The following is a 24,474-nucleotide window of genomic DNA, read 5'->3' on the forward strand; positions in this document are numbered from 1 at the left end:
CCCTCAGCAGACACTCCCACCGCCTCCCACCTCGGCCCGGAGAGCAGAACAATTACAGCACTCTCCTCCTCTCTGCTCGACACGTACGTACAGACAGTCCAGTGATTATGGCCATCCTCTTAATTACAGGCCCAGAATAACCAGAGGGGACAGGCGACACATCCAGAATGCCGATGAGATGCTTCCACCTCACACCCAAATGAGACTTTGCTCTCATTGGGCGAAATCGTCAGCTCCAATTAATGCCACGGTGCTGGTATGTGCTTTCGTAGGGTGAGAAAAGGATGATATGATTTAATGCAAGTGTTGCGTTCGTACCTGTCACAGCTTTTTATAAAAGCTTCGCATACATGTTGAGGAATTCTTGTCGAGATCCACCAATCGCAGAGCTCCCCGTCGGACTGGGAGCTGTGAATGTCAGCGGGAAAAGGGCATGGTGAGATGATAAATCACAAGACGGGGCATTATCACAACAGATATATCACATAATTTATTAGGAGCGTCAACACCCCTGTGGGAGGAGGCAGATGAAAGCTCCCTGCACTCCTCCGTCTCTAATGCGCTGTCCTCTCTGAACCGGGGATGGGCTCTCTAGGGGAGATAGCAGTAGACTTCAAAGTCCGTGGCCCCGTCAGGAGCTCGGGGAGGTCTCATTCAACCGTTGCCCCTGTCGGCCCTGAGGGAGTTTCTAATTGCATTTCACAGGCCCTGAACAAAACGAGGCCTTGTTCAAGCTGAAGTTGGTCCTCCTGCTGGGACGTAGTTGTGATTTGTGACTCCTCAGCAGGACGTGGAGCTTCGGCATGCCAGCACCGCTGAGAAAAACAGTTTTAGCTTCCTCCTTCTGACTGAACGCACTGGGATGGCCATTGGTGGATGAATGTGGGGCGACCGCGAGACCTTGCTCTTCTTGGTTTGTGGGACTCAATGTGGGGTCTCAGGTTGAGATATTAATTTAAATCTACAGGAGAAAGGCCAAATCATATGCAGGCCATCAGATATCATCAAACAGACCAAGATTAAGGGGGTTCATAATTTATAGGGTGCAAATAACTGCAGATTTACTTTTAACTAGGTCTAGCTGAGGCAGATGTTATTGCTGTGTGTTGTTATATTGACTGAGGATTTTCTAGCCCGATGGTGATATAAGCGTAGACCTTATTTATGAGTTGTCGATAAAAATGCATTGTGGTTAAATCAGACATGCAACATGCATGTGTATTTGAAATTAAGAGCCAGCAGTGAGATACACAGCACCTTTGCATGCAGTATTCAAGTAGCATACATTTACTGTTCTTACTAATTACTAAAAACAAGTTTAAAATCAGGGTGACAAGGTGGCACAGTGGGTAGCACGATCGCCTCACAGCAGGAAGGTGGCTGGTTCGAGCCTTGACTGGGTCAGTTGGCATTTCTGTGTGGAGTTTGCATGTTCGCCCCGTGTTCGTGTCGGTATCATTGAGTGCTCTGGTTTCCCCCACAGTCCAAAGACTTGCGGTTATAGGTGAATTGGGTAAGCTTAAATTGTCCATAGTGAATGTGTGTGAATGAGAGTGTATGGATGTTTCCCAGTGATGGGTTTTAGCTGGAAGGGCATCCACTGTGCAAAACATATGCTGGATAAGTTGGCGGTTCATTTCGCTGTGTTGAGCCCAGATTAATAAAGGGACTAAGCCGAAAAGAAAATGAATGAACAAGTTTAAAATCAGACATTTATCTAATGCTATACATTCAAAGAAATTGGGTTGTTTCATGTTTGGATAAAATATAGGCAATAATCATTTGTATTATATATTTTGACCCAATTTTAACCTGATGGTTTAGTTGGCCTATATTTTACCAAAATATGAATTGAAATAACACAGCATTTTTCAATACTCCTCAGCATTGATGTTGAACTCAAAGCAAACAATAAGTTTGAATAAATAAGTCCACTGCTTTTAAAGCATTACTTATTTGAATATGTAATACATTAATTCATGAAGGAATGACTGTAATTTTAGATTACTAGATTATTATTATTATAAGTAGCAGTAGTAGTAGTATTGTATCACATGCAAGTTAAATGAAGATGCCACAAAACGTTCCTGAAGTTCATACTTTGCTTCATTACAGTATTATTTTTTGGTCACCCTTTATTTTGATGGTCTGTTTGTTACATTGCATCTACATGTCAACTAATTCTTATTAGATTATAAATAGACTGCTAGGTTGGGGTTAGTGTAAGTTGTGTACTTGCAAAGTTTCTTATAGTCAGTTAAATGTCTGTTGAAGAAGCAGTATTAACAGATATTAAGCAGACAGTCTACTAATACTCAAATGTACCATCAAAATAAAGTGTTACTGATTTTTATATATATATATATATATTATGTTAGACCATGATCCAATTTAATATAAACCTGAGTATTTAACAGTTTTTTTAAGGAAGCCACTTAAAACTAATCTTTTAGGAGTGTTTTTAATTAGTGATATCTTTTTTCTGTGCTATCTATATCTTTATATCTTATTCTCACTGTGTTTTTACTGTATCCTTTATTGTTTAATTGTGCTTTTTTGTTTTGTGTTTTTTACTGTTTTGTAGCGCTTTGGGTCTTAGAAAAGCGCGTTATAAATAAAATGTATTATTATTAATATTATTTTAAATTTTAATACTTCACAAGCAAACAAACAGCAAACATTAATTTCCCTATGAACTGAACTTGAACCTGTATATGATATAGATTTCAATCGCTGCAAAATCCTGTGATAATATCACTGAAACGACCTAGTCTTAGCAGTTTTAACAGTCACATCACGGTTTAAGCAATTTCCAAAAACCATAATCATATATTACCAGCACAGCATTTATGAATAACATAAAACAGTAAATCACTGCTAAATTGTCTCATCATCATCATCAAAGGCAGATAATCTGAGTCAGATGTGATTACTGAAAATGAGCTGCAGAAGGAGCGATTTTATTAACTCAGCGCTCTTTCTAATAAGTCCATTCTTGTGTAATTATGACAGAGAATCAGTGGTGTTCATATATATACATCTGTCACAGCTTCAGCCACACCCCAAGGCTCTTAAAAAAAAACAAAGAAATTGTATAAAAAATGAGCACATGGAGGTTTTTCCATTTCTCTCTTTTTTTTTTTTTTTGAACACCGAAAGATTCTTGCAGACTCGCCTCAAAGGCAAAGTCATTAGCGCAGACTCGGCCTGATTGTTTTCACTGATTTTCTGTCTGAAGGAGGAGTAAATTGATGCCTTAGCCCTTCAGCTCCAGTCTGGCTATTAATTTCAAAGAGCAGGTTTGGCCCGATGGCCCTTTGAGAGAAAGCTGATTTAACTAGATCATTTTTAATGGGGATGGATTCCTCCATACTTGCCCTTTGGAATAGCTTCTGTCCTCCATAACCACTGGTCTGTAATGGCGAGCTCCTTCTGAGACCATTACTAAGGGCCAATTGGCCTTGAAATGAAATACATAATCTTAATGTACTGGAAGATGTGCGATCCGTTCGCTCGTGGAAGGGAACGACTTGGCGCCGCAGGATTATTCTTCAGTCCATAAACAGATATGCAGCAAGACGCCGCCAATGTCGCGCTGTCAGATGGAGGTAGCGCCTGTATGCAAACTCGCATGACAGCCGCAGCTATTTCCAGGGAGAGATAATCAAAGGCATTTGACTTGTGAGAACCATGGCGAAATAGCAATATTCTTGGATTTCAAAGAGCGTCTAACCACTGAATAGGCTTCCCATACGCCCTTTCATTGGGATGACACAATGTTGCATCTGCGCGGCAAGGGATAAATTAAGCATGTGAAAGTTTTAGTGAAATCCCCATTTTCCAGTTAATCAAATCTCCCCTAATCAAATTAGGAGCTGTAATTCCCCAGGATGCGTGTGACAAAAGTGTATTATTCCTGCCTTTAGAGCCGCGAGAGAGAAATCAGCGTGAGGCCATTCCCCTCTGCTTCAGTGGCCCTGAATTGAATTGCTCTTCCGACTGACCCGAGCGCAAGAGGCAGGGTCGAGGTAAACTTTGGCAGTGTTTGAGTTCCCAGCTCATTAAAGAGCTGCCTCGGAGGCCACCTCCAGAGACTGTTGAGCCATTCATTAATGAGGCACTTGTGTAATTTTCCCTGGACATCTGTGACGAACAGGCTCTGTTCCCAATGGCGCACAAAAACCACCCCGGACAATGAGGCTCAGGGAAACGGCCAACATCCGGCATATAAAATCATCTCCAATCCTACAAAATCACGACGATCACCTATGAGGCTAAAAAGAAAAGTCTCAAGATGTGATTGAAGGTCTTCGGCGGTGCTGGCATACATACAGAAAGTGCCCTTTCATACTGGTTTAGCAGGGCACTAAATAGGTCCATGGAGAATTCGGATGCCACTTATGAAGTGCTCATAACCTATGTGTACCTCGCAGCTTTGCACAACAGCCTCCTTCCAAAGCAATTCATGTGGCAGCTAATGAATATGCCACTTTAGACTTCGTGAATTGTTCCTTTCCGTTCACTGCCCCCAGTGTTAACACCTCTTTATACGATTCTTAACACCTACTGCACTGCCTCTCAAGGTCACTCTGGCTGAACGGAGAGCTGGAGAAAGCCGCACAAAACCTGAGAGGCTCAATTCCTATTCATTTGTCACATTTGCATGCATGCCTCTATACTCAATCACACAAAGGCCACGGTAGCTTAGCCATTGCCCCCTACCAATTACAAATGAGTCCATTAAGCTGTCTGCATCGGGCCCAGCCTCTTCATGGTAATGGCTTGTGAGATTTCCATCATAATCGCAGGGCTCCCACTGCAGTCATGAGTGCAGATGGAGGAGGAGAGTGGGTAAAGAGCTATCAAACGGGGCAGAGTGCATTCCTTCAGCTTTGTTTACATGCAAGAGAACTCAAAAGCCAGTGCTTGCTTGCTTTAGAAGCGAAGCCTTTTAAGACGATCACAAAATTCTGTGAGATGCACGTGCAAAAACAGCAGATTCAATACTGATAGACTGATCAATACTAGCAATTATTTTCAACTTACAGATGAAATAACAATAGCATTTAAATTCTGCACTAATTAGTTTTAACATTCACTATCATTTGTAATATTTTTAGACATTTGTTATGTCAGAATCAAGTTGCAAATGTGAAAGCAGATGGGATGTTTCTTGTGGTGACAAATATTTTTTCCTTTTTGGTGCCCAAAATGAAATGGCAGGGGGTGATTTATGCACCTTCTCTATTAGCAATCTTGGATGAATAATGTGAACAGCTTTTATTACATGCTGGTTGTTACACTGACACCTAATTTACAAAGTCTGTTAATGTCTTAAGGGAAATAACAAATCATTTAGGCCAGACAATCAATTCCATAAACATGCATTTATCAAGCTCATTTGTGAAGCTTGACCTAGTTCTTTCATGTCATATAACAGGACAACTCTATAAAGGTCTGTTCACAAGAGAAGGTAAATCAGCTCATAAAAAACCCTGACAGGTCTCAGCATTTTAAAGCAATAAAGGCTTTCACATACGCTGCCTGTCCAAAAAAAAAAAAAAATCACACAATCTACTATTTCATTGTACTGCCGTTAGCTTTGATTATGGCACATATTCGTCATGACATTGTAATATGCTTTTGCAATGTCACAACATTTATTCATGTCCAGAGGAGTTGGACTACTGCACGATGTGTTCCAACACATCCAAAAGATTCTCAATAAGGTTAAGGTCTGGATTCTGTTGTGTCCAATCCATGTGTAAAAAGTTTAGCTGCGTCCCAAATGGCACACTATACACTTTGCTCTTATCCACTATGTACTTATGCACTTACACACTCAACTGCATAGTATATGAATAGAGTGTCGTTCTAAATGGAACACTAACGTTTTTTACTAAGCTGAAATTCAAACATTTTCCCAGATGACCTTTGACGGTTGCCAAATTATCAAAATGAATGACCAAACTACCAAATATATATATATATATATATATATATATATATATATATATATATATATATATATATATATATATATATATATATATATATAAAATACACTTATTCTTTTTAGAGTTTTCAGTGTGAATGCACTACTTACACGTTTTATTCTACAAAATGGCGTAGAATAGGGTACAGGTTTGCGATTTGGGATGCACCTTATGTCTCATACTCATACATACAAAAGTGTTGTTTTTAACCCCACTAACTTTCATTGCTTTGACAAAAACATCTTAAACATTCTTCAAAATATATTGTTTGTTACGTATTCCGAAAAAACAACAAGCAAGCGAGATGCTAGATAGATGGATGTCTGGATAGTTAATTCCCAACTGAATATTCATTGCTTTAACAAGAATGTCACAATATGTTTGATTGTGTTCCATAAAAACAACTGAGTTAGTCATGACTTAAGAGATAATCTTTGTGAAAATTGAAAAGTGAAATCTGCTGAGAACACCAAGAGACATGAAACGCTATGAATGTAAACAAGCCTACACATGTTATGATGCCACAGAAAAGAAGACAGTTACGAGTGATGCATTTCCTGTCTACCGTTTCTCAGCATAGATCACACTTAATATCCGATGGTCTTGTGAATAGTAAAGGCATATATTGCTTCTCCTCCTGCCCTTAGACTAAAATCACAACCAAAATCCATTCAATGTTGCATCCTATTAGTGTTCTGTATTGCTGTAGTGAAAAAAAGCAACTGTAGCTCACTGAGTTGTTAAAGAATCTGATAACATACATTGTGCACCTAAAATAACGGCACCCCATAGTACAAAAGAATGGATTTGGATTTTTTTTAAATAACTTAAATCTGTCATGGGTTTCCTACTACATATTTCAGTAAGAGACATCATTTATATTAAAGCATGCAACTCTTAATACCCATATATATATATATATATATATATATATATATATATATATATATATATATATATATATATATATATATATATATATACGCTCACCGGCCACTTTATTAGGTACACCTGTCTAACTGCTTGTTAATGCAAATTTCTAATCAGCCAATCACATGGCTGCAACTCAATGCATTTCGGCATGTAGACATGGTCAAGACGATCTGCTGCAGTTTAAACTGAGCATCAGAATAGGGAAGAAAGGTGATTTAAGTGACTTTGAACTTGGCATGGTTGTTAATGCCAGACGGGCTTGTCTGAGTATTTCAGAAACTGCTGATTTACTGGGATTTTCACGCACAACCATCTCTAGGGTTTACAGAGAATGGTCTGAAAAACAGTGAGCGGCAGTTCTGTGGGTGCAAATGCTTTGTTGATGCCAGTGGTCAGAGGAGAATGGCCAGACTGGTTTGAACTGATAGAAAGGCAACAGTAACTAAAATAACCACTCATTACAACTGAGGTATGCAGAGGAGCATCTCTGAAGGCACAACACATCGAACCTTGAGGCGGATGGGCTAAAGCAGCAGTAGACCACACCGGGTGCCACTTCTGTCAGCTAAGAACAGGAAACTGAGGCTACAATTCAAATAGGCTCACCAAAATTGGACAATAGAAGACTGAAAAAACGTTGCCTGGTCTGATGAGTCTTGATCTCTGCTGCGTCATTCTGATGGTAGGATCAGAATCAGGATAACATGATTGCATGGATTCATCCTGCCTTTATCAACTAGTCAATGGTTCAGGCTGCTGGTGGTGGTGTAATGATGTGGGGCATATTTTCTTGGCACGGTTTGGGCCCATTAGTACCAATTGAGCATTGTGTCCATGCCACAGCCTACTTGAGTACTGCTGCTGATCGTGTCCATCCCTTTGTGACCAGAGTGTACCCACCTTTTGATGGCTAGTTCCAGTAGGATAATGCGTCATGTCAAAGAGCACGAATCATCTCAGACTGGTTCCTTAAACATGACAATGAGTTCATTGTACTCAAATGGCCAACACGGTTACAAGAGCTCAATCCAATAGAGCACCTTTGGGATGTGGTGGAACGGAAGACTCACATCATGGACGTGCTGCCGACAAATATGCAGCAACTGCATGATGCTATCGTGTCAATATGGACCAAAATCTCCAGTACCTTGTTGAATCTATGCCACAAAGGATTAAAGCAGTTCTGAAGGCAAAAGAGGATTTGACCCACTACTAGTAGGATGTACCTAATGAAGTGGCCAGTGCGTGTATATTTGCCTTTATTTTCATGGACAAAACAGCTGAAACATTGTTTAAAATATCTTCTAATAACAATGTCAGACAGTAAGCAATGAGATGATGAATAAATAATGGCAAAACGTTGACTTTTTGTAGCGCTATTCCTCTACATCCGTTTCTGGATAATCTATGTTTGTCAACCTTAAAGTGTGCAGCTTGTGAACCTGCAACACTATTTACAAGAGTTACAACCATTCTGCAGCAATACGACCTCTCGCTGCAAAGTTAAAACGCTATTGCTCTGCCCGCTCTACTATATTTCAGAGAAGCATAGCATCTCCTCAACCGTTACACGGCGAGAGTGATTGCAGCAGATCACCTTGAGGACATCGAGCCCTAATGCAGTGCCCCAGTAGTGGAAGAGCATGAAGAAAGATGATAGGACTTCAGAGGTATTAATCACCACGACAGTGAGAGGCTCAACCTCCAGCCACCAAGGGCTCAGGATAAGCTCGTAAAAATTGCACGGCCCTCCACAGGGCGCTCATGTCTTACTTGTTTATGGCAGCGAGTCCCAGAGGACGTGGCAGTGATGTGCTAGCCTCTAAACCCACAGCGTCAGGAATGATGTATGACCATCATTACCAGAAAATATCACTTCAGCCGACCCATGATCTTGCTCCGCTAAGGGTCATATTATCCATGAAGAACAAATTACGATCCCCTCCGCACATTTAAATTACTGGCAAAAAAAATGCTAGCGCAGAGACGGTGATATGTCATCGGTGACAATGCCCCCCAGTGTAACGCAGATAAAAACCCACCTGAGAAATCATCGTCCCACACCGCGCTAAAGTTCACTAGCGCTTGCTGTCAGGCAGAAGCAAATATACAGGAAAGGTTGCGCTCTTTAATTTCCCCCATTTGAGCTATTAGTATATTTACACAACACCGTCAGTCATGAAATGGCAGCTTCAGATTTCTCTGTTTGCTTCTCAGTTTTATAGGAATATTTTTAAGTTGGAAAGATTCTAACTCATTGTTAAATATGTGACCCTGGACCAAGTGTCAATTTTTGGAAATTGGCTTGTTAGGATATGACAGTACTTGGCCAATATACAACTATTTACAATCTGAGATGTAAGGATTAAAATACATTTTTGCCGTTTAAAATTGTCAAAATTAGGTTCTCACCATACAAATGATATTACTAATTATTTCAAATATTTAGTTTTAATATATATACGGTCGGAAATTATGAAACATGATCTTGATTTACCAGTCTTATGATGTTTGACACCAGCCTTATGATATCTGGCATGATTCTTTATTTATCAGTCCTATGATGTTGATGTTTGACAAAAAAAATAATAAATAAATAAATAAATAAATAAATAAATAAATAAATAAATAAATAAATATATATATATATATATATATATATATATATATATATATATATATATATATATATATATATATATATATATATATATATATATATATATATATATATATATATATATATATATATATTTGGCTATTCCTACAAATATACTTGTACAACATAAGACACCCAGTTTGACACCCAGATGTTGAATTAGGTATTGCACGCCTGGTTCAAAATACACGCAAGCACAGGTTGCCAGACTGATGACACCAACAGGAGTGAGCCTGACTATTGAGCCTAAAGGCTGATTTAAGTCATGTTCTAAATAAAAGCAATGGCACATGAAAGAAGTAATATCTTCCATGTTAAAGAAGTTTTTGTACTAACCAACACCAGAAATTTATATTTTATAAACAGTTTCTATTTCTAGCAGCTGAACAACAGGATAAACCGACAATGATCACGTCAGGTACACCTGAGATGTATGATTAATTCAGTGTTAAATGCTAATAATGTGAGTTTGAATGTCATTTTACATTACATTTATTGCCACACTACTAAAAGCATTAGCAGATAGTTCACCTCGGATCTTGAAAATAAAATAAACTGTTCAAAATTGAAGTTTAGAACTGTGACTCAGTGCACATCAATGATTCAGCATGTACATTTTATAATGTTAGAGAGATTTAATGTGTATTAATTAAATTCTAAACCTTACCATTTCGTTAGAGTTCTGTGCTTTTAAATGGCTGTCTTTAAATGTATGTCATCTTTTTTTTTTTTCTGGAGCAAACAGCTAAATTGTTTATCACTGCAAATCTCATCTTGTAGCTTGTTGTTAGGACACAGGGGTTACAATGTAACCTGCTTGCTTAATGTTTACGTAATATTTTTATTATTTGCTAATTAATAACACCTCACGTGGAACTCTGAAACTATGTCTCATTTCAGATTCTGATTTCGGTCATGCATAGTTTGAGAGCCTTCCTGACTGAATGAATGAAATATGTGGTTTTCAATCAAGGCAACTCGGGGTGCTGAAATATAATTGGCCAAACTGGCATTGGGTGGGTTAAATGATCAAAGACAGACGTTCCGGCACGTAACGGACATTTTTTAAAGCAGAATAACTGACTTCAGCATTGTTTTTCAAATAAACAAGAATTTTCAGTTAGCATGTTTATTAAATACCTGCAAACATATTATGGTATTTTTATGCTTTGGAAGAGTCAAAAACTTACATACAGCACCTTTAAATAAATTCTGAAAATTTCAAGATTGACTGCTCAGGGGCGATGCAAGAAAATAGCGACGCTCTTGCCGAGATTTTTTATAGGGCTAAATATCATCACCTTCAAAGGGTTTTGCCAGCTGTGCTTTAAGATATTTCAAACCCCCTTTGGCTTATTCCCATTTAATATGTTTCATACAGAAATTTATTATAAAGTACATTTATTGCATTTATGGATTTGCCAGACATTTTTATCCAGAGCAACTTACACTCAGAAGACACATTTTTATGAGGGCTTGCACCCCCTTGAAATCAAACCTATGACCTTGGCACTGCTAGCACTGAGCTCTGCCAGCTGAGCTACAGGCAAACTACTGTAAATCCTAAATATAATAAATACTCACTCATAAAACACACTATACCTTTTCCAAAAAATATTTGCCAGATTTGTATAATAATTTCAAATTGCTTTACTTATATTCACTATGCTTATCTGAATGAGTAGTTCTCACCTTTTCTTTTTCAATAAACAACAATGTAACTTCCTTCGGTTTAGTTCAGCTCTTCAAAAAAGCTCACACAGAACTTTTTTTTTTTTATTTAGCTATAGGATTCTAATACCACATTATTTCACAATGAAAAAATGTGGCAACACAAGGTAGGGTTAACACTTTGAAAAAGGAAACACTGATCTGGAACAGGGATTCAAAACCTCAGGCCAAAAAAGTCCTTTACCTTCTTGGCACTCTATAAAATAAAGGTCCAAAAGCTGTCACTTAAAAAAATACTTTAGGTCATTTTATTTTTCCAATATGTAGACTTGTAGACGGTAACTTCTCACTGTTAACCAAATGTCACATTCTCTCACTCTTACCTCACTTTCACTGACTAAAAGCTGAATTTCTATGACCTTTAATGAACTGAAAAACAAGGCACCGTTGTACTTATAATAATATTAAAAAACATTTGAGCTGGATCACATTTTTATGAAATTTATAGTGACTATGAGAGGAACAGTGGATCGTTTATCTCAGGTTTCCAAAAGATATGAGCACTCACTCAGTCTTTGAAGCGGCCATTTTGTTGCTCTTAAAATGTACATTTTCCAGGCATGATTGCCTTATTTAATAAGTTGAGCTTGGTGACTTTCAGCTGACAAGCAGAGGAATAAAAAGCAATAAAAATATCCTAACCAAAGAAAATTACATTTTAATAAATGGAAAGTAAAATTTCAAGTAAAAAACAATACACACACACTATATATATATATAAATATATATATATATATATATATATATATATATATATATATATATATATATATATATATATATATATATATATATATATATATATATATATATATATATATATATATATATATATATATATATATATATATATATATATATATATATATATATATTAGCGCTGTCAATTAACGTAGTTGCAGGGTTTTTTTTTACCTTCCTGTTTTGGTGGAATTGTGTTTAATATGCAAGAAATGTGGATAAGACCAAGGAAGCACTTTTTGAAGGCAAGTTTCAGTATAAAACAATTAGTTGCATCACAGGTTATCCAGAGTTTCATGCAATTTCGGGTGTTTCATTTTTAACTTTCTATTGTAAGTTGATACCGCATGGCGAACAGAAAGAAAATCCTCCGCATTTCGTGACTCGGTGTTCCTTTAAGGTAATAAAATCCCTGCTTAGGCTACACGGTAGAATTTTAATAAGAGTATAATCTTAATCATATTAAAATCGCAGTATTGGTGTCTTATGTAAATGTACTCAGAAAGTCTCTGGTGAAGTCGCGAGCTGTCAAAGACAGGGCATTACTCTGCCTTTCAGCATGACCCCTCCAAGTTTAGCGTGTTTCCTCATTAAACGCAACGAAAGCGTATGCTTCGCGTTGTTTTGTCAGAATCCTTGTGAAATACAGTAATACTTTAGGACGCTTAGTTTAAACAAATTTGATGAACGTGATCATGCGTGTTGAATCTGAAGGGAGTCGCTCCAGCGCGTTGTGTGTGTGTCTGTGTCAGGCCCGTTGAGGGGTGTCAGGGGTGGAGTGAGCGACGTATCTGAGTAGGGGCGTGAGCACGCGAGACGTACCTGAAGGACGGTGGGAGTGAGTTGCGCGCGACATACCTGAAGAGCTAGGAGGGATGCGGTGGAGAGGGGTGTGCAATGTTTTTAACGACCGGTTTGCGAGAGATTATCATTCATTTGCGGGCATTTGGGATTCTCTGTGCATTTGCAGCATACTCCTAGTCTTAGCAACTGGATGAATGTAAAGGAGGATTAAGCAAAATTGTTTCTTCTCTATAACTAATGTTCTCAACTCACAGCAATAAAACTTTACAATGAGTGCAACAGTTTGTATTCTATAGTTTATTATTATAATTTTCCATTTTCCATATATGTAATGCCTGTATTTTTGGCATTTTTTTGCAGTCCACTTAGAATCCAACATGGAAATCAATGTTTTCTTTATTGGCATTGATTGTTTTGAAATTGAAATGTCATTAACATGACTGTGTTTTAATTTCTTTAATAAATATGGCTGTCAAGCAGGATCTTGATGGTTTATTGTGGGTATGTTGTTTACATGAAGAAATCTGTGTTACAAGTTAAAAAAAAATTCTATTAAACAATTATATTTTGAATTTAAATAGATTTTGTCTTGCGTTTACATTATTTTTACATTTGAATAGCCAAAACTACAAGTTTCAGTATTTTAAATGCGATTAATCGCGATAAATATTTTTTAAAAAGGTGCGATTAATTAGTTTATTTTTTACGGAACCCCGGAAGGGACGTAGTGGAGGAGAAAAAAGTTGGCTGGGTGAAAAAAAAAATGGGTGAAAGAAAAAAATGGGTGGGAGGAAAATATGTATTTCTAGGTTTTTGCGTTCTCTCGCAAAGTTTTGCGTTCCCTCGCAAAGATGTTTTGCGTTCCCTCGCAAAGTTTTGCGTTATCTTGCAAGATGTTTTGCGTTTCCTCGCAAAGATGTTTTGCGTTCTCTCGCAAAACTGTTTCTCCACAAACACTTCCTGTTTACTTCACTCATGTAAACCCTCCCGTTTTTGCAGAAATTCTCCCGTATTTTACCATTCTATCACACTTTCTTTACATTACTGTGCGTCGATCGTTGCCTTTCATATGCTACCTCTGAACCAGTGAATGCATGTATACGCGCTGACTGACAGACGCGCTCCATACAATAAACTGATCCTAGATCAGCGTCTGTACGCGCCATTTACAGAGGAGCGTTTGTATGTTTAAACTGACTAATACACTGAATAATATGTAAACATGTCCGTCCTGCATGTTTTATTGTAAACAACTTTTTTTCTCTTAAATGAGCACAAACAGTTTCTAAAGTAATGGAATGCTTTCATTATAGATCTGTGCAGTCTTACAAAGACATGTTATCAAACTAAACAAAACATGAGATTCATTGCTGCTCACTTGTTTGATAACAGAAGTGTCCCTTTAAATGGCGCGTACAGACGCTGATATGGGATCAGTTTATTGTACGGAGCGCGTCTGTTAGTCAGCGCTTATACATGCATTCGTTGTTTCAGAGGATGCAAAGTGAAAGGCAACGATCAACGCACAGATTTAATGTAAAAAAGTGGGAAAGAATGGTAAAATACGGGAGAATTTCGGCAAAAATGGGAGGGTTTACGTGAGTGCAGTGAACAGGAAGTGTTTGTGGAGAAACAGTTTTGCGAGGGAACGCAAAACATCTTTGCGAGAGAACGTAAAACTTTGCGAGAGAACGCAAAAACTTAGAAATATATATTTTCCTCCCACCCCTTTTTTTTTCACCCATTTTTTTTTTTTTCACCCAGCCAATTTTTTTCTCCTCCACTACGTCCCTTCCAGGGTTCCGTAATTTTTTTTTAATCGATTGACAGCACTAATATATATATATATATATATATTTATATATATATATATATATATATATATATATATATATATATATATATATATATATTATATATATATATATATATATATATATATATATATATATATATATATATATATATATATATATAGATATATATATGTATATATATATACACAAAGTCAGAATTAGCCCACCTTTGATTTTTTTTTTTTTTTATATTTCCCAGATGATGTTTAACAAAGCAAAGAAATTTTCACAGTATGTCTGATAATATTTTTTCTTCTGAAAAAAATCTTATTTGTTTTTGTTTTGGCTAGAATAAAAGCAGTTTTTTTATTTTCTGAAAGCCATTTTAAGGACAAAATTATTAGCCCCTTTAAGCTATATTTTTACCCGATAGTCTACAGAACAAACCATTGTTTTACAAAAACTTGCCTAATTACCCTAACCTGCATAGTTAACCTAATTAAGCTTTAAATGTCATTTTAATCTGTAAAAAAGTGTTTTGAAAAATAGCTAGTCAAATATTATTTACTGTCATCATGGCAAAGATAAAATAAATCAGTTACTAGAGATGAATTATTAAAACTATTATGTTTAGAAATGTGTTGAAAAAATCTTTTTTCTGTTAAACAGAAATTAAGGGAACAAATAAACAGGGGTGCTAATAATTTAGGGGGACTAATAATTCTGACTTTTAAAATTATGAAATTCCCCGACTTTTAATGTCTGGAATAACCTTTTTAAAATTATGTGATGTTCCAGAAATTTCATGACCTGCAGGAACCCTGTACAAATATGGACCCTTAGGTATAAACATATACCTACAACTTTAGTACCTTTATTTATCAGAAATTTGGGGTTAACATTGGGATTGAAAATGACAATGGGTTAAAGGGATAGTTCACCCAAAAATGAAACTTTACTCAGCATTCCATTTACTTGATCTAAAACAGTTTGACTTTCTCCTGTTGAACACAAAAGATTTTTTCACACTTTTTTAGTGTTCAACAGAAGGAACAATATTTAGAGTGAGAGTAATGGTGAGTACATTTTCATTTTTGGGTGAACTATCCCTTTAAGTCAAGTTTGAAAATACCTGGGGCCTCATGTACGAAGACTTGCGTGGAAATCTTACTAAAACATTGCGTACGCACAAAGCTGTAAATGTGTGTACGCAGAAAAAAATTCAGATGTATGAAACACAGCGTACGCCGAATCTCACGCATATTCTTTTGTACATCTGAATGAACGTGAAACTGAGCGCAACATGCACGAGCACAAAACCCCTCCCTGCCTCCTCCCCCGTATGAATATGCTAATGACTATGCTAATGGCAAAACCCAACGAAAAAGCAACGGCAAAAGCAAGCAAAAAGAGAAACTTTGAACAGAATGTGAATTGGAGGTGCTGCTTTCGGAGGTAGACCGGAGAAAAGCGGTGTTATTTGCAAGTTTGTTCTCCGGAATTAACAACAAAAGAAAAAAATAGAGTGGGAGAGTTTAGCTGATGCGGTTAACACAGTTGGGTCTGAACATCGCACTGAGTGCATTTAAAACAGAAATAGTGTGGTTTATAACTGAAAAATGTTGCAGTACCCTTAGCAGTCTCAGTGGCGCACCTCATAAGAAGCATGTGATCATGTACTGATATGTTCGAGCATTAACTAGGCTCGAATTCAGCGTCTAATGAATTCTTTCTTTTTTTCCCCACTACATATCAGATTTTGCCCACTATTTATCACGAGAAAGACAAGTAGGAATCATCAATAAGTTTGTGCATCATATTTTATTTGCACATTTATTGAATGGAAATGTTTCTGATTCACGCATGCAAATTTATCTTCAGATAGTGTCTTTATAGCAATGTGCGTGCAGTAGATCGCTCAGATTACATTGGGAAAACAGGCGACTGCTGCAAATTGTGCTTTAATGTTTAGCTGGTCAACTGTATGGTATGGAAATCTTACATACCTACTATATGAACCCGTCTCATACAGCTGCCATTGCAAGGCTCAGACACTTTGTGGAGAGGAATTTAACACAACTGCCTCTAGGAGTCGCCAATGGAAATAAAACAGACACGCACAAAAAATGTGCGTACGCCTGCCAGAAAGCTGCCGTGAACCTGCGCACATTCCCACGTTCAGTTCATTGTTAGTAAATCCAAACGTGAGTGATTCTGAGCGTGAAACCTGGCGTACGCAAAGTTTTTGTGCGTACGCAGCGTTGATACATGAGGCCCCTGATGTTTTGAAATGATTTGGAGTTGACAATATATATAGTATAAGAATGCACAATACTAGAGCTTTCATGTAAATGCTTATAAGCTGTGTTCATCCACATAACCACATTGACCCAACAAATAGGTGCGTTAAGTCAGGGTTTGGCATTATACAGTGCTTGTGTAAATGCTCGTGTTTGAATAATACAGAGAATCATTTGTTTACTCTGGGTAGAATGAAAAGCATGTTGCATACACTGTATGATGCAGATTTAAGGGTGCATTTACACTGCAAGTGTTAGTTCTCAATTGTAATTTATTAAACGATCCTTATTTTGATTTAATTTCTTTTTCAAAATATCCATTCATTCAAAAACTAAACATTATTGCTTATTGGAGATGCACATCAGTTATGCATATGAATTTAGGAAACATTTTTGCATGGAAAACTGGCCAAAATGTCTTAATTTTTTTTTAAATCCTTATTACATTTGCGCTTCTGCTATTTCGAAGAAAAACAGAATGGGGACTATTGAACTCATTGCTCATGTGATATTGCTTATGAACCCCAACTACACAATCATACAGTGAGTTTTTCAACAGCTGTAAAATGTAATGTATGTCAGTGGTGGGTGCATCTCTAATGCATTATTTTTTATAACAACTGTTATGAAGTGCAAAATAGACAGTTTGTTCTTAATTATTTTGCTGGTCAGAAACTGTGTGACGGGCATCATGGTGGCGTAGTGGGTAGCATGATTACAACATAGCAAGGTTGCTGATTCGACACTGGCTGGGCCAGTTGGCATTTTCCTCTGGGTGCTCTGGTTTTCCCCACAGTTCTAAGACATGCTGAAAGAGTGTGTAAGGGTGTTTCCTAGTGTTGGGTTGCGGCTGTAAGAGCATCCGCTGTGTCAATCATTTGCTAGATAAGTTAGCAGTTCATTTCTCTGTGGCGACCGCTGATTAATAAAGAATCTAAGCCAAAAAGAAAATGAATGAATGAAATTGTATGATATTGATATCACTTTTTTTTTTAAAGTACACTTCAACAACATATTAACTATGTATATGTTTGACTGCTGCAATATTCACCAAGATTCACAGTTTTTTTTTTTGACTGTAATGTAATAATGTGTGCATTTTGCAAAGCTGCTTTGGAATGTTAATTATTTTGAAAAGCGCTATACAACTCAAGATGAATTGATCATAAAAACTAATTTTATACAGTGAGGGGAATATGAATTCAACAATTCATGTTTTCTTTTCTGGGAAAAAAATGTTATAAAGCAGCTGTTGACACGGAATTTAACCAGATTTTGGTAAAAACCCAAACAAAACAAACATAAAAAATAAAAACAATACAAAACACAATATGAAAAAAATTTGTCAGATTGAAAAGAACAAATCAAGTTTACGTATGTTAAATGATTAATTCATGTTATTTGAAACTGAATCAAGAAATAATCAAATGAATTTGATCAGAACATGTTGATTCAATGAGACTGAGACGCTTCAAATCGACAAATCTCACTCTGGAGAGTCACTTCGCACATATCAGTAGGTGGCGGTAGTGCAATTGGATGTCACCATACGAAAACAACAAGAAGTATCACCGCGTGTTTTCGGCACAGTTTGGGAATTGGTTTTCCCAAGAGCTTGAATGTTATGCATGTTATGTTGTTGGCTAAATGTTTCTTATACATTTTATATTACATATTTCAATTTTGGATATTATATAACATTTTGTATCAGAATATTAAAGAAGAAATTTGTTTAAATGTGATTGGTGCCTGCCAAAGGCTATAATAAAAGAAATATGTATATATATATATATACAGCAAGAATGTCGCTGGGTCGCTGGTTCGAACCTCGGCTCAGTTGGCGTTTCTGTGTGGAGTTTGTATGTTCTCCATGCCTTTGCGTGGGTTTCCTCCGGGTGCTCCGGTTTACCCCACAGTCCAAAGACATGTGGTACAGGTGAATTGGGTAGACTATATTGTCCGTAGTGTATGAGTGAATGTGTGTGAATGTTTCCCAGATGGGTTGCGGCTGGAAGGGCATCCGCTGTGTAAAAAACTTGCTGGATAAGTTGGCGGTTCATTCCGCTGTGGCGACCCCGGATTAATAAAGGGACTAAGCCGACAAGAAAATGAATGAATGAATTTAAACAACAATATTGAACAAGAAATTTACTGGCTGATTTAACAAGACATAATTTTGTTAAAGTAAAGCTTTAGTGTTACATTGAGAAAATTAGAAACATTTTAATTAGAATAACACAATACAAACATTTTGAGTCAATTAGTTGCAAAGAAGTTAGACTGACATATTGAAACCATGTTTTATCTACAAATGTGCTTTGTGTTCATACAACATGTTCAAAGCAGTTCAGGTTTACTTGATTGGATTAGATGCATAAAGGGTGCCACGATTTAATCATGTTCATTCAACAATTTTTTTTGAGTGTAATAAAATTTGTTTTCTTTGCATACATGGATTTCTTAAGTTGTTACCAACATCTGGAGAAAATTCCAAGTCAGTAAGACCTTTAGAAATATGTTTTCTCAGAAAAAATGTAAAATATATGTATATATATATATATATATATATATGTGTGTGTGTGTGTGTGTGCGTGCGTGCGTGCGTGTGTGTGTTACTGAACAGTTTATTAACCTGATTTAAAGAACATGCTTAAGCATTGAATATTATAGTTGAATAACTTGACTGTCTGCTAGACTGGAACTTTTTGTTTTAGCACTTCCTTGTAATGCAACAGAACGAACAATTAATGTTACAACGTCGTGGTCATTCTCTTTGCCTTTGGAAAATGAATCCCTTGATAATTTATAACCGAGGAGAAACAAGCGGCTGATGAATAGTATCCATTATCATGCATCATTTACTGTAATAACAGGCTGCTATTTCCATACAAGAAATGACAAAAAAAAAATCCTCCATAAATTAGTTTCGAATTTCGCCTGTGGATGTTGGGAAGAGAATAAAGGAGCTTGTGAGCCCTACCACCCAATATCAATTTCAAGGTCCATTTACTTCCTCATCCCTGATCCCTGCCACGCTGAACAGACGGAGACCCCTGAGTGGGCGCATATGGCAGAGGGCTGGGAGTCCACTGGAGCTGGTAATGATGGCAGCGGTGGACTGGTCCATCACCGTGCCAGCACTGGGCCTCCATTGGCGCAGAGTAATTGACAGCCATGAGCTTCCCTACAGAGCTCAAACACCGCCGCCTGCTCTCTGGCACACACTCCCTAATTCACACACGCGGTCTTGGCTGCTGGCTCAGCAGGGGCAGGCCATCCAATTTACAGCTCTGTCCAGCACTGCCCCGGGAGCCATCTCCAGCCTGCCCAGACGGCCCAACAGAGACTAATGAAGGGCTCCACCAGCACCTCATACATTATGGAGAGAGCGGAGACGAATCAGGAAAACACTGCCAACGCACTCCGCTTTTCGGAACGGAAAGAATCAATTGGGTTGTTGTGGGTAACTGCTCCCCTGCTGTGACACCGCTCTCCATTACACGCACTGAGGTGGTGATGGAGAGAAAGAGCAAACGAGCTATTATTTTTGCCGCTCCTTTACTTATGTTCCTTCACATTTTCAGCACCGCATGTAATACCACTTAAAGCTTTGTTTCCACTTACTAGTTGTGGAAGCAAGATTGTTTCGCCTTTCCAGGGTAGATGGAAGAAAACCTTTTCTCTTCTCTGACCTCTCTGAATCTAAGAAGAAATGTAAGCAGTCATTGCACATGTAGTTTTAAAGCTTAATGGAGGTCTGTCTACATAAGCATGTGAAGGCTGTGTGTATGATGGAGCATCACTTCATTCTGTTCTTGCATACTTATGAGAGCATAGAGCGCGCGGGACCACTGCTGAGCCTGCCTTGGCATGCTGTTACAATGAAACAAATTGTATTCTGCGATGGCTCCGCATGAGTCTTGGCTTCGCTAACGTCCTTGGGATGCTTACCATCTGGCAGTCCCATCACTGTGCTCAGATACGCTGCATTACAAAACGAGACAGCACAGAATGTGAAAAATAGCGAGTGTTATCAGGTACTTTACTCAAATGTTGAGCGGTCATGAATTCAATATTTCATCACTGCGCAAAGTGATTTGTGATTTTTTTTGTTATTTTTAACTAAAGTTAAAGTGTTTTGTTAAATGAAGTTAAGCAGATTTCAAAAAGTGTACATTTTAATTAAAGAACCTAAATTTTAAAACCTAAACCTAAAAAGCGAAGTTTAAAAATACTTAATGTTTTAAAATGTTCTGGAGTTGACTGCACATAGTCTGAGAATGCACAACACTAGAGCTTTTGGGTAAAAGTTTGAACGCTGTGTTCATCCACATCACATAAGCACATTGACACTACAAATTGGTGCATTAAGCCAGGGTTTATCATTGTCCAGTGTTAAATGTTTGTTTCTGAATAATACAGAGAATTTTAAATGAAGAGCTTAAATTTTAAAACCTAAACTAAAATAAAAAAGCTACATATAAAAATTGAAATAATTACAAAGTGACAAAACAAAATGACTAGATAACATAAAATTAAAACTAATTCAAAATAATAATAAACAAAAATAATATCAAAATGACACTGATTTGTCAAAAAATATGGCATACATTAAAAATTATTCTAGAAATATTGCAAATAGCTAGTATCAAATGCAAACAAATAAGGACACACTTTAAAAAAGACTTTTGCTGCTTGATCAAACTGCTTATTTAAGTTTTACGTTTTTTTAGGCATAGTTAATTCTTTTATGTTTAATCCACTTATATTTGTAAAAATCATAAGTTACAAGCGATTTGTGTTTGGGCAACATAAAGGATTTGTGTGGAACCCAGCATTTTTAAAGTGTAGGACGTCTCTTAAAACAATTTTCTGGTACGTTTTTTTTTTCTTTTTTGTAATGACACCAACAAGTGTAAAAGTCCACTGTTTGAATAATTATGAACTTGTAATATATTATGCATCTAATACACAAAATTACATTTACAAAGTGTACCTTAAGCATCCAAACACTTTGAATATAGAATATACATTTCTATATACATTGCATAAAACCATATTTAGAAACTATATATTTACAGCTCCACTGTAAATCTAGAAGTAGCTATTAATATATTACATTATATTATTTTTCGACTTGCATTTTTAAGGCCCAATCCCAATTCTATTTTATACCCCTACCCCTACCCCTTCCCTAGGCACCCCTATGAAACAGCTCTTCAGAGCTTCAAATTTTACCCCATAAGAAATGGGACAGCACTACTAAACCTGCATACGTCTTGATATGTCATCATGATCTCTTACTATATATTAGATCAACTATGGCGACTGCTGTAGTTATTTCACTTACGTTATTTTTTAGTATTCATCTTCATGAATTCACTAAAGGCAAAGATGTCATGTTATCATAACTATAATCTGGCAGTAAGCTCATAACTGTACTGTGTATTTACACCATGGCCATAATCATTTATGCAAACACACAAAAACAACATAAACGTTATAGCAGACACTTTAAAAAGATGAATCTTAGCCACCAGACTTTTCTGACAGGGTATTTGAGTATCAGATGTGAAATTATGTTGTGGGACTACTATACAGGAGTTATTATAAAAGATTAAAGATAACGAAATGTAGCTTTTTTTTAATCATACTTTAAAGCATGCCGGTAAACCACAAACGTCTTTATGAATGTATTAAAACATGCTTGTTTGTTGTAAAAATTCATAATAATGACGATAAATACAAATTTAAAAAAAATACTGAAAATACTTCAAGCATCTCCTGACTAGCGTGCGACAGCCATGCTGTCGTTGTAGCTGGTGTATTCTGGGAAATTTTCGTAGCCCTTGGTTTCTAGCACTGTCGCTGTTCGGTTGCCTCCCTGCGTGTGTTTGGAGTTTAGGTTCGCAATTTACAATTTAATCATAAAATTCCTCGTCATTCGCTAAGTACTTGTCTCTAACTTAGGGTGAACAAACCCTTAATACATTTATACAAACAAATCTTCTTTAAAACATTCTGTCCCTCGAGCATCCGCTTGTTGTTTGTAGCTTTAGCCTACTAGCACCGCTAGTCAGCTAAAGCTACCGACCTCTTCCATTCGGCTGCGGGAACAACAAGCCCTGCTTGATATACCCCATGCTGCAGCTGCCTCATCTGAGGTAAGTGGACGATACAACCACAACATTCCCTCTACCTCAACCCCACGTGTTTTTCTGTCCAGGCCCAGCTCACAGATGACGAGGTTCGCCCAGGCGTCGTTCACACCGACACCCGCCTGCCACGGCCCCTGGGTGCAGCCATGTAAGGTGCTTACCAGGTCCGGGGGCAAAAGGTTCCCTCCTTCCGTGTTTGAGATCTCCACGGAGATCCGCTTCGCCCCTTTCCGCGAGACGGGTCGTGATGTGGCTATCATTGGGGACTCCATGGTTCGCCACGTCCGCACCGCCTCCTCCAAAGGTAATAAAGTATGCACTTTCTGCTTGTCTGGTGCCTGCGTTACATAGATACCTACTATCCTGAGCGCTGCCTCCACGTGGGGACAAACGACACTGGGCTCCGGCAGACAGAGATCCTGAAGAAGGACTTCAGGAGCCTGATCGAGACGGTTCGACACACCTCACCCGCAATGCAGATCATCGTTTCTGAACCACCTCCTTCCTACTGCCGAGGAAATGAAAGGTTCAGTAGACTTTTTGCTCTAAATGAATGGCTATTAACATGGTGTAAAGAACAGAAATTGATCTTTGCTAATAACTGCAATCTTTTCTGGGAGCATCCTAGACTTTTCCGTGCTGACGGCCTGCACCACAGTCGAGCTGGAGCTGAACTCCTGTTGGACAACATCTCCAGAATACGTTGCTCTATCTGACTAGTGAGTAAAAATTCACAAAATTCGCATTTTAGCCAAATAGACTCTTGTTTGTCCCACATAAATATCAGTAATGCATATCTGGCAAACCCAATAGAGACTGTTTCTGTTCCTTGTATTATTAGATCAAGAAATAAACATACTGTGTGCTCGAGAAATAATCTATTAAAAAAAGCAGCTATGCTAATTATTCTCTTTATTCTACAATTCCACCTGGGGATACTCATCCCGAGGCCCTCAGACTATCGACATCGACAGACGAGTCTTCGCTAAGGTCCAGCTTCCAGCCTTCACCGCTAAGACTGCAGCTCTGCACAAGACGTCTGGCCAGCAGAGAAATTGAAATGGTCGTGCCCAACTGAGTCTGGTTTCTCTCGAGGTATTTTTTTTCTTCACTTTCCCCAATTGGTGAAGTTTTTTTTCCCTCGCCGCTGTCACCACTAGCTTGCATGGTTCGGGATCGGTGGAGCTACACATCGATGGATTTGCTCTTCAGTGTTTGGGCTCTCAGTAGTGATTATTAAACCACACTGAACTCAGCTAAACTGAACTGAACTTAAACACTAAAAACTGAACTACACTGTTTCAATTTACTTTGATCTTTTATATGAAGCTGCTTTGACACAATCTACATTGTAAA

At 37.6% G+C, this 24,474-nt stretch overlaps 1 protein-coding gene and 1 long non-coding RNA gene across 5 annotated transcripts in view; one reads left to right on the forward strand and one right to left on the reverse strand.

Moving 5' to 3' along the window:
- Positions 1 to 318: 318 nt before the first annotated feature.
- LOC147833650 (uncharacterized) overlaps positions 319 to 24,474 on the reverse strand; it is a 36,706-nt gene continuing 12,550 nt past the window's right edge. Inside the window, exons 3-5 of one of the 2 annotated variants that reach the window (XR_015509390.1) lie at positions 20,784 to 20,944; positions 20,585 to 20,662; positions 19,071 to 20,465 (exon numbers count right to left, since the gene is read on the reverse strand). This is a non-coding gene — a long non-coding RNA (uncharacterized LOC147833650). Of the gene's footprint in view, positions 409 to 19,070; positions 20,466 to 20,584; positions 20,663 to 20,783; positions 20,945 to 24,474 lie in introns of those variants that run through there. The other variant, XR_015509391.1, reaches the window with a different exon arrangement.
- Positions 21,864 to 24,474, forward strand: part of LOC147833651 (uncharacterized) — a 734,785-nt gene continuing 732,174 nt past the window's right edge. For 2 of the 3 annotated variants that reach the window (XR_015509361.1, XR_015509360.1), the window contains exons 1-2: positions 21,864 to 23,362; positions 23,470 to 24,213. Coding sequence is in view for 1 of the 3 variants with exons in the window: in XM_087284123.1 (XP_087140249.1) it covers positions 23,200 to 23,362; positions 23,470 to 23,644; positions 23,747 to 23,834 (426 nt within the window). In the remaining 2 variants the exon portion in view is untranslated. Of the gene's footprint in view, positions 23,363 to 23,469; positions 24,214 to 24,474 lie in introns of those variants that run through there. The other variant, XM_087284123.1, reaches the window with a different exon arrangement.

The sequence above is a fragment of the Danio rerio genome, chromosome 15, assembly GCF_052040795.2.
Source record: "Danio rerio strain M-AB ecotype USA chromosome 15, GRCz13ab, whole genome shotgun sequence".
Lineage (NCBI taxonomy): Eukaryota > Metazoa > Chordata > Actinopteri > Cypriniformes > Danionidae > Danio > Danio rerio.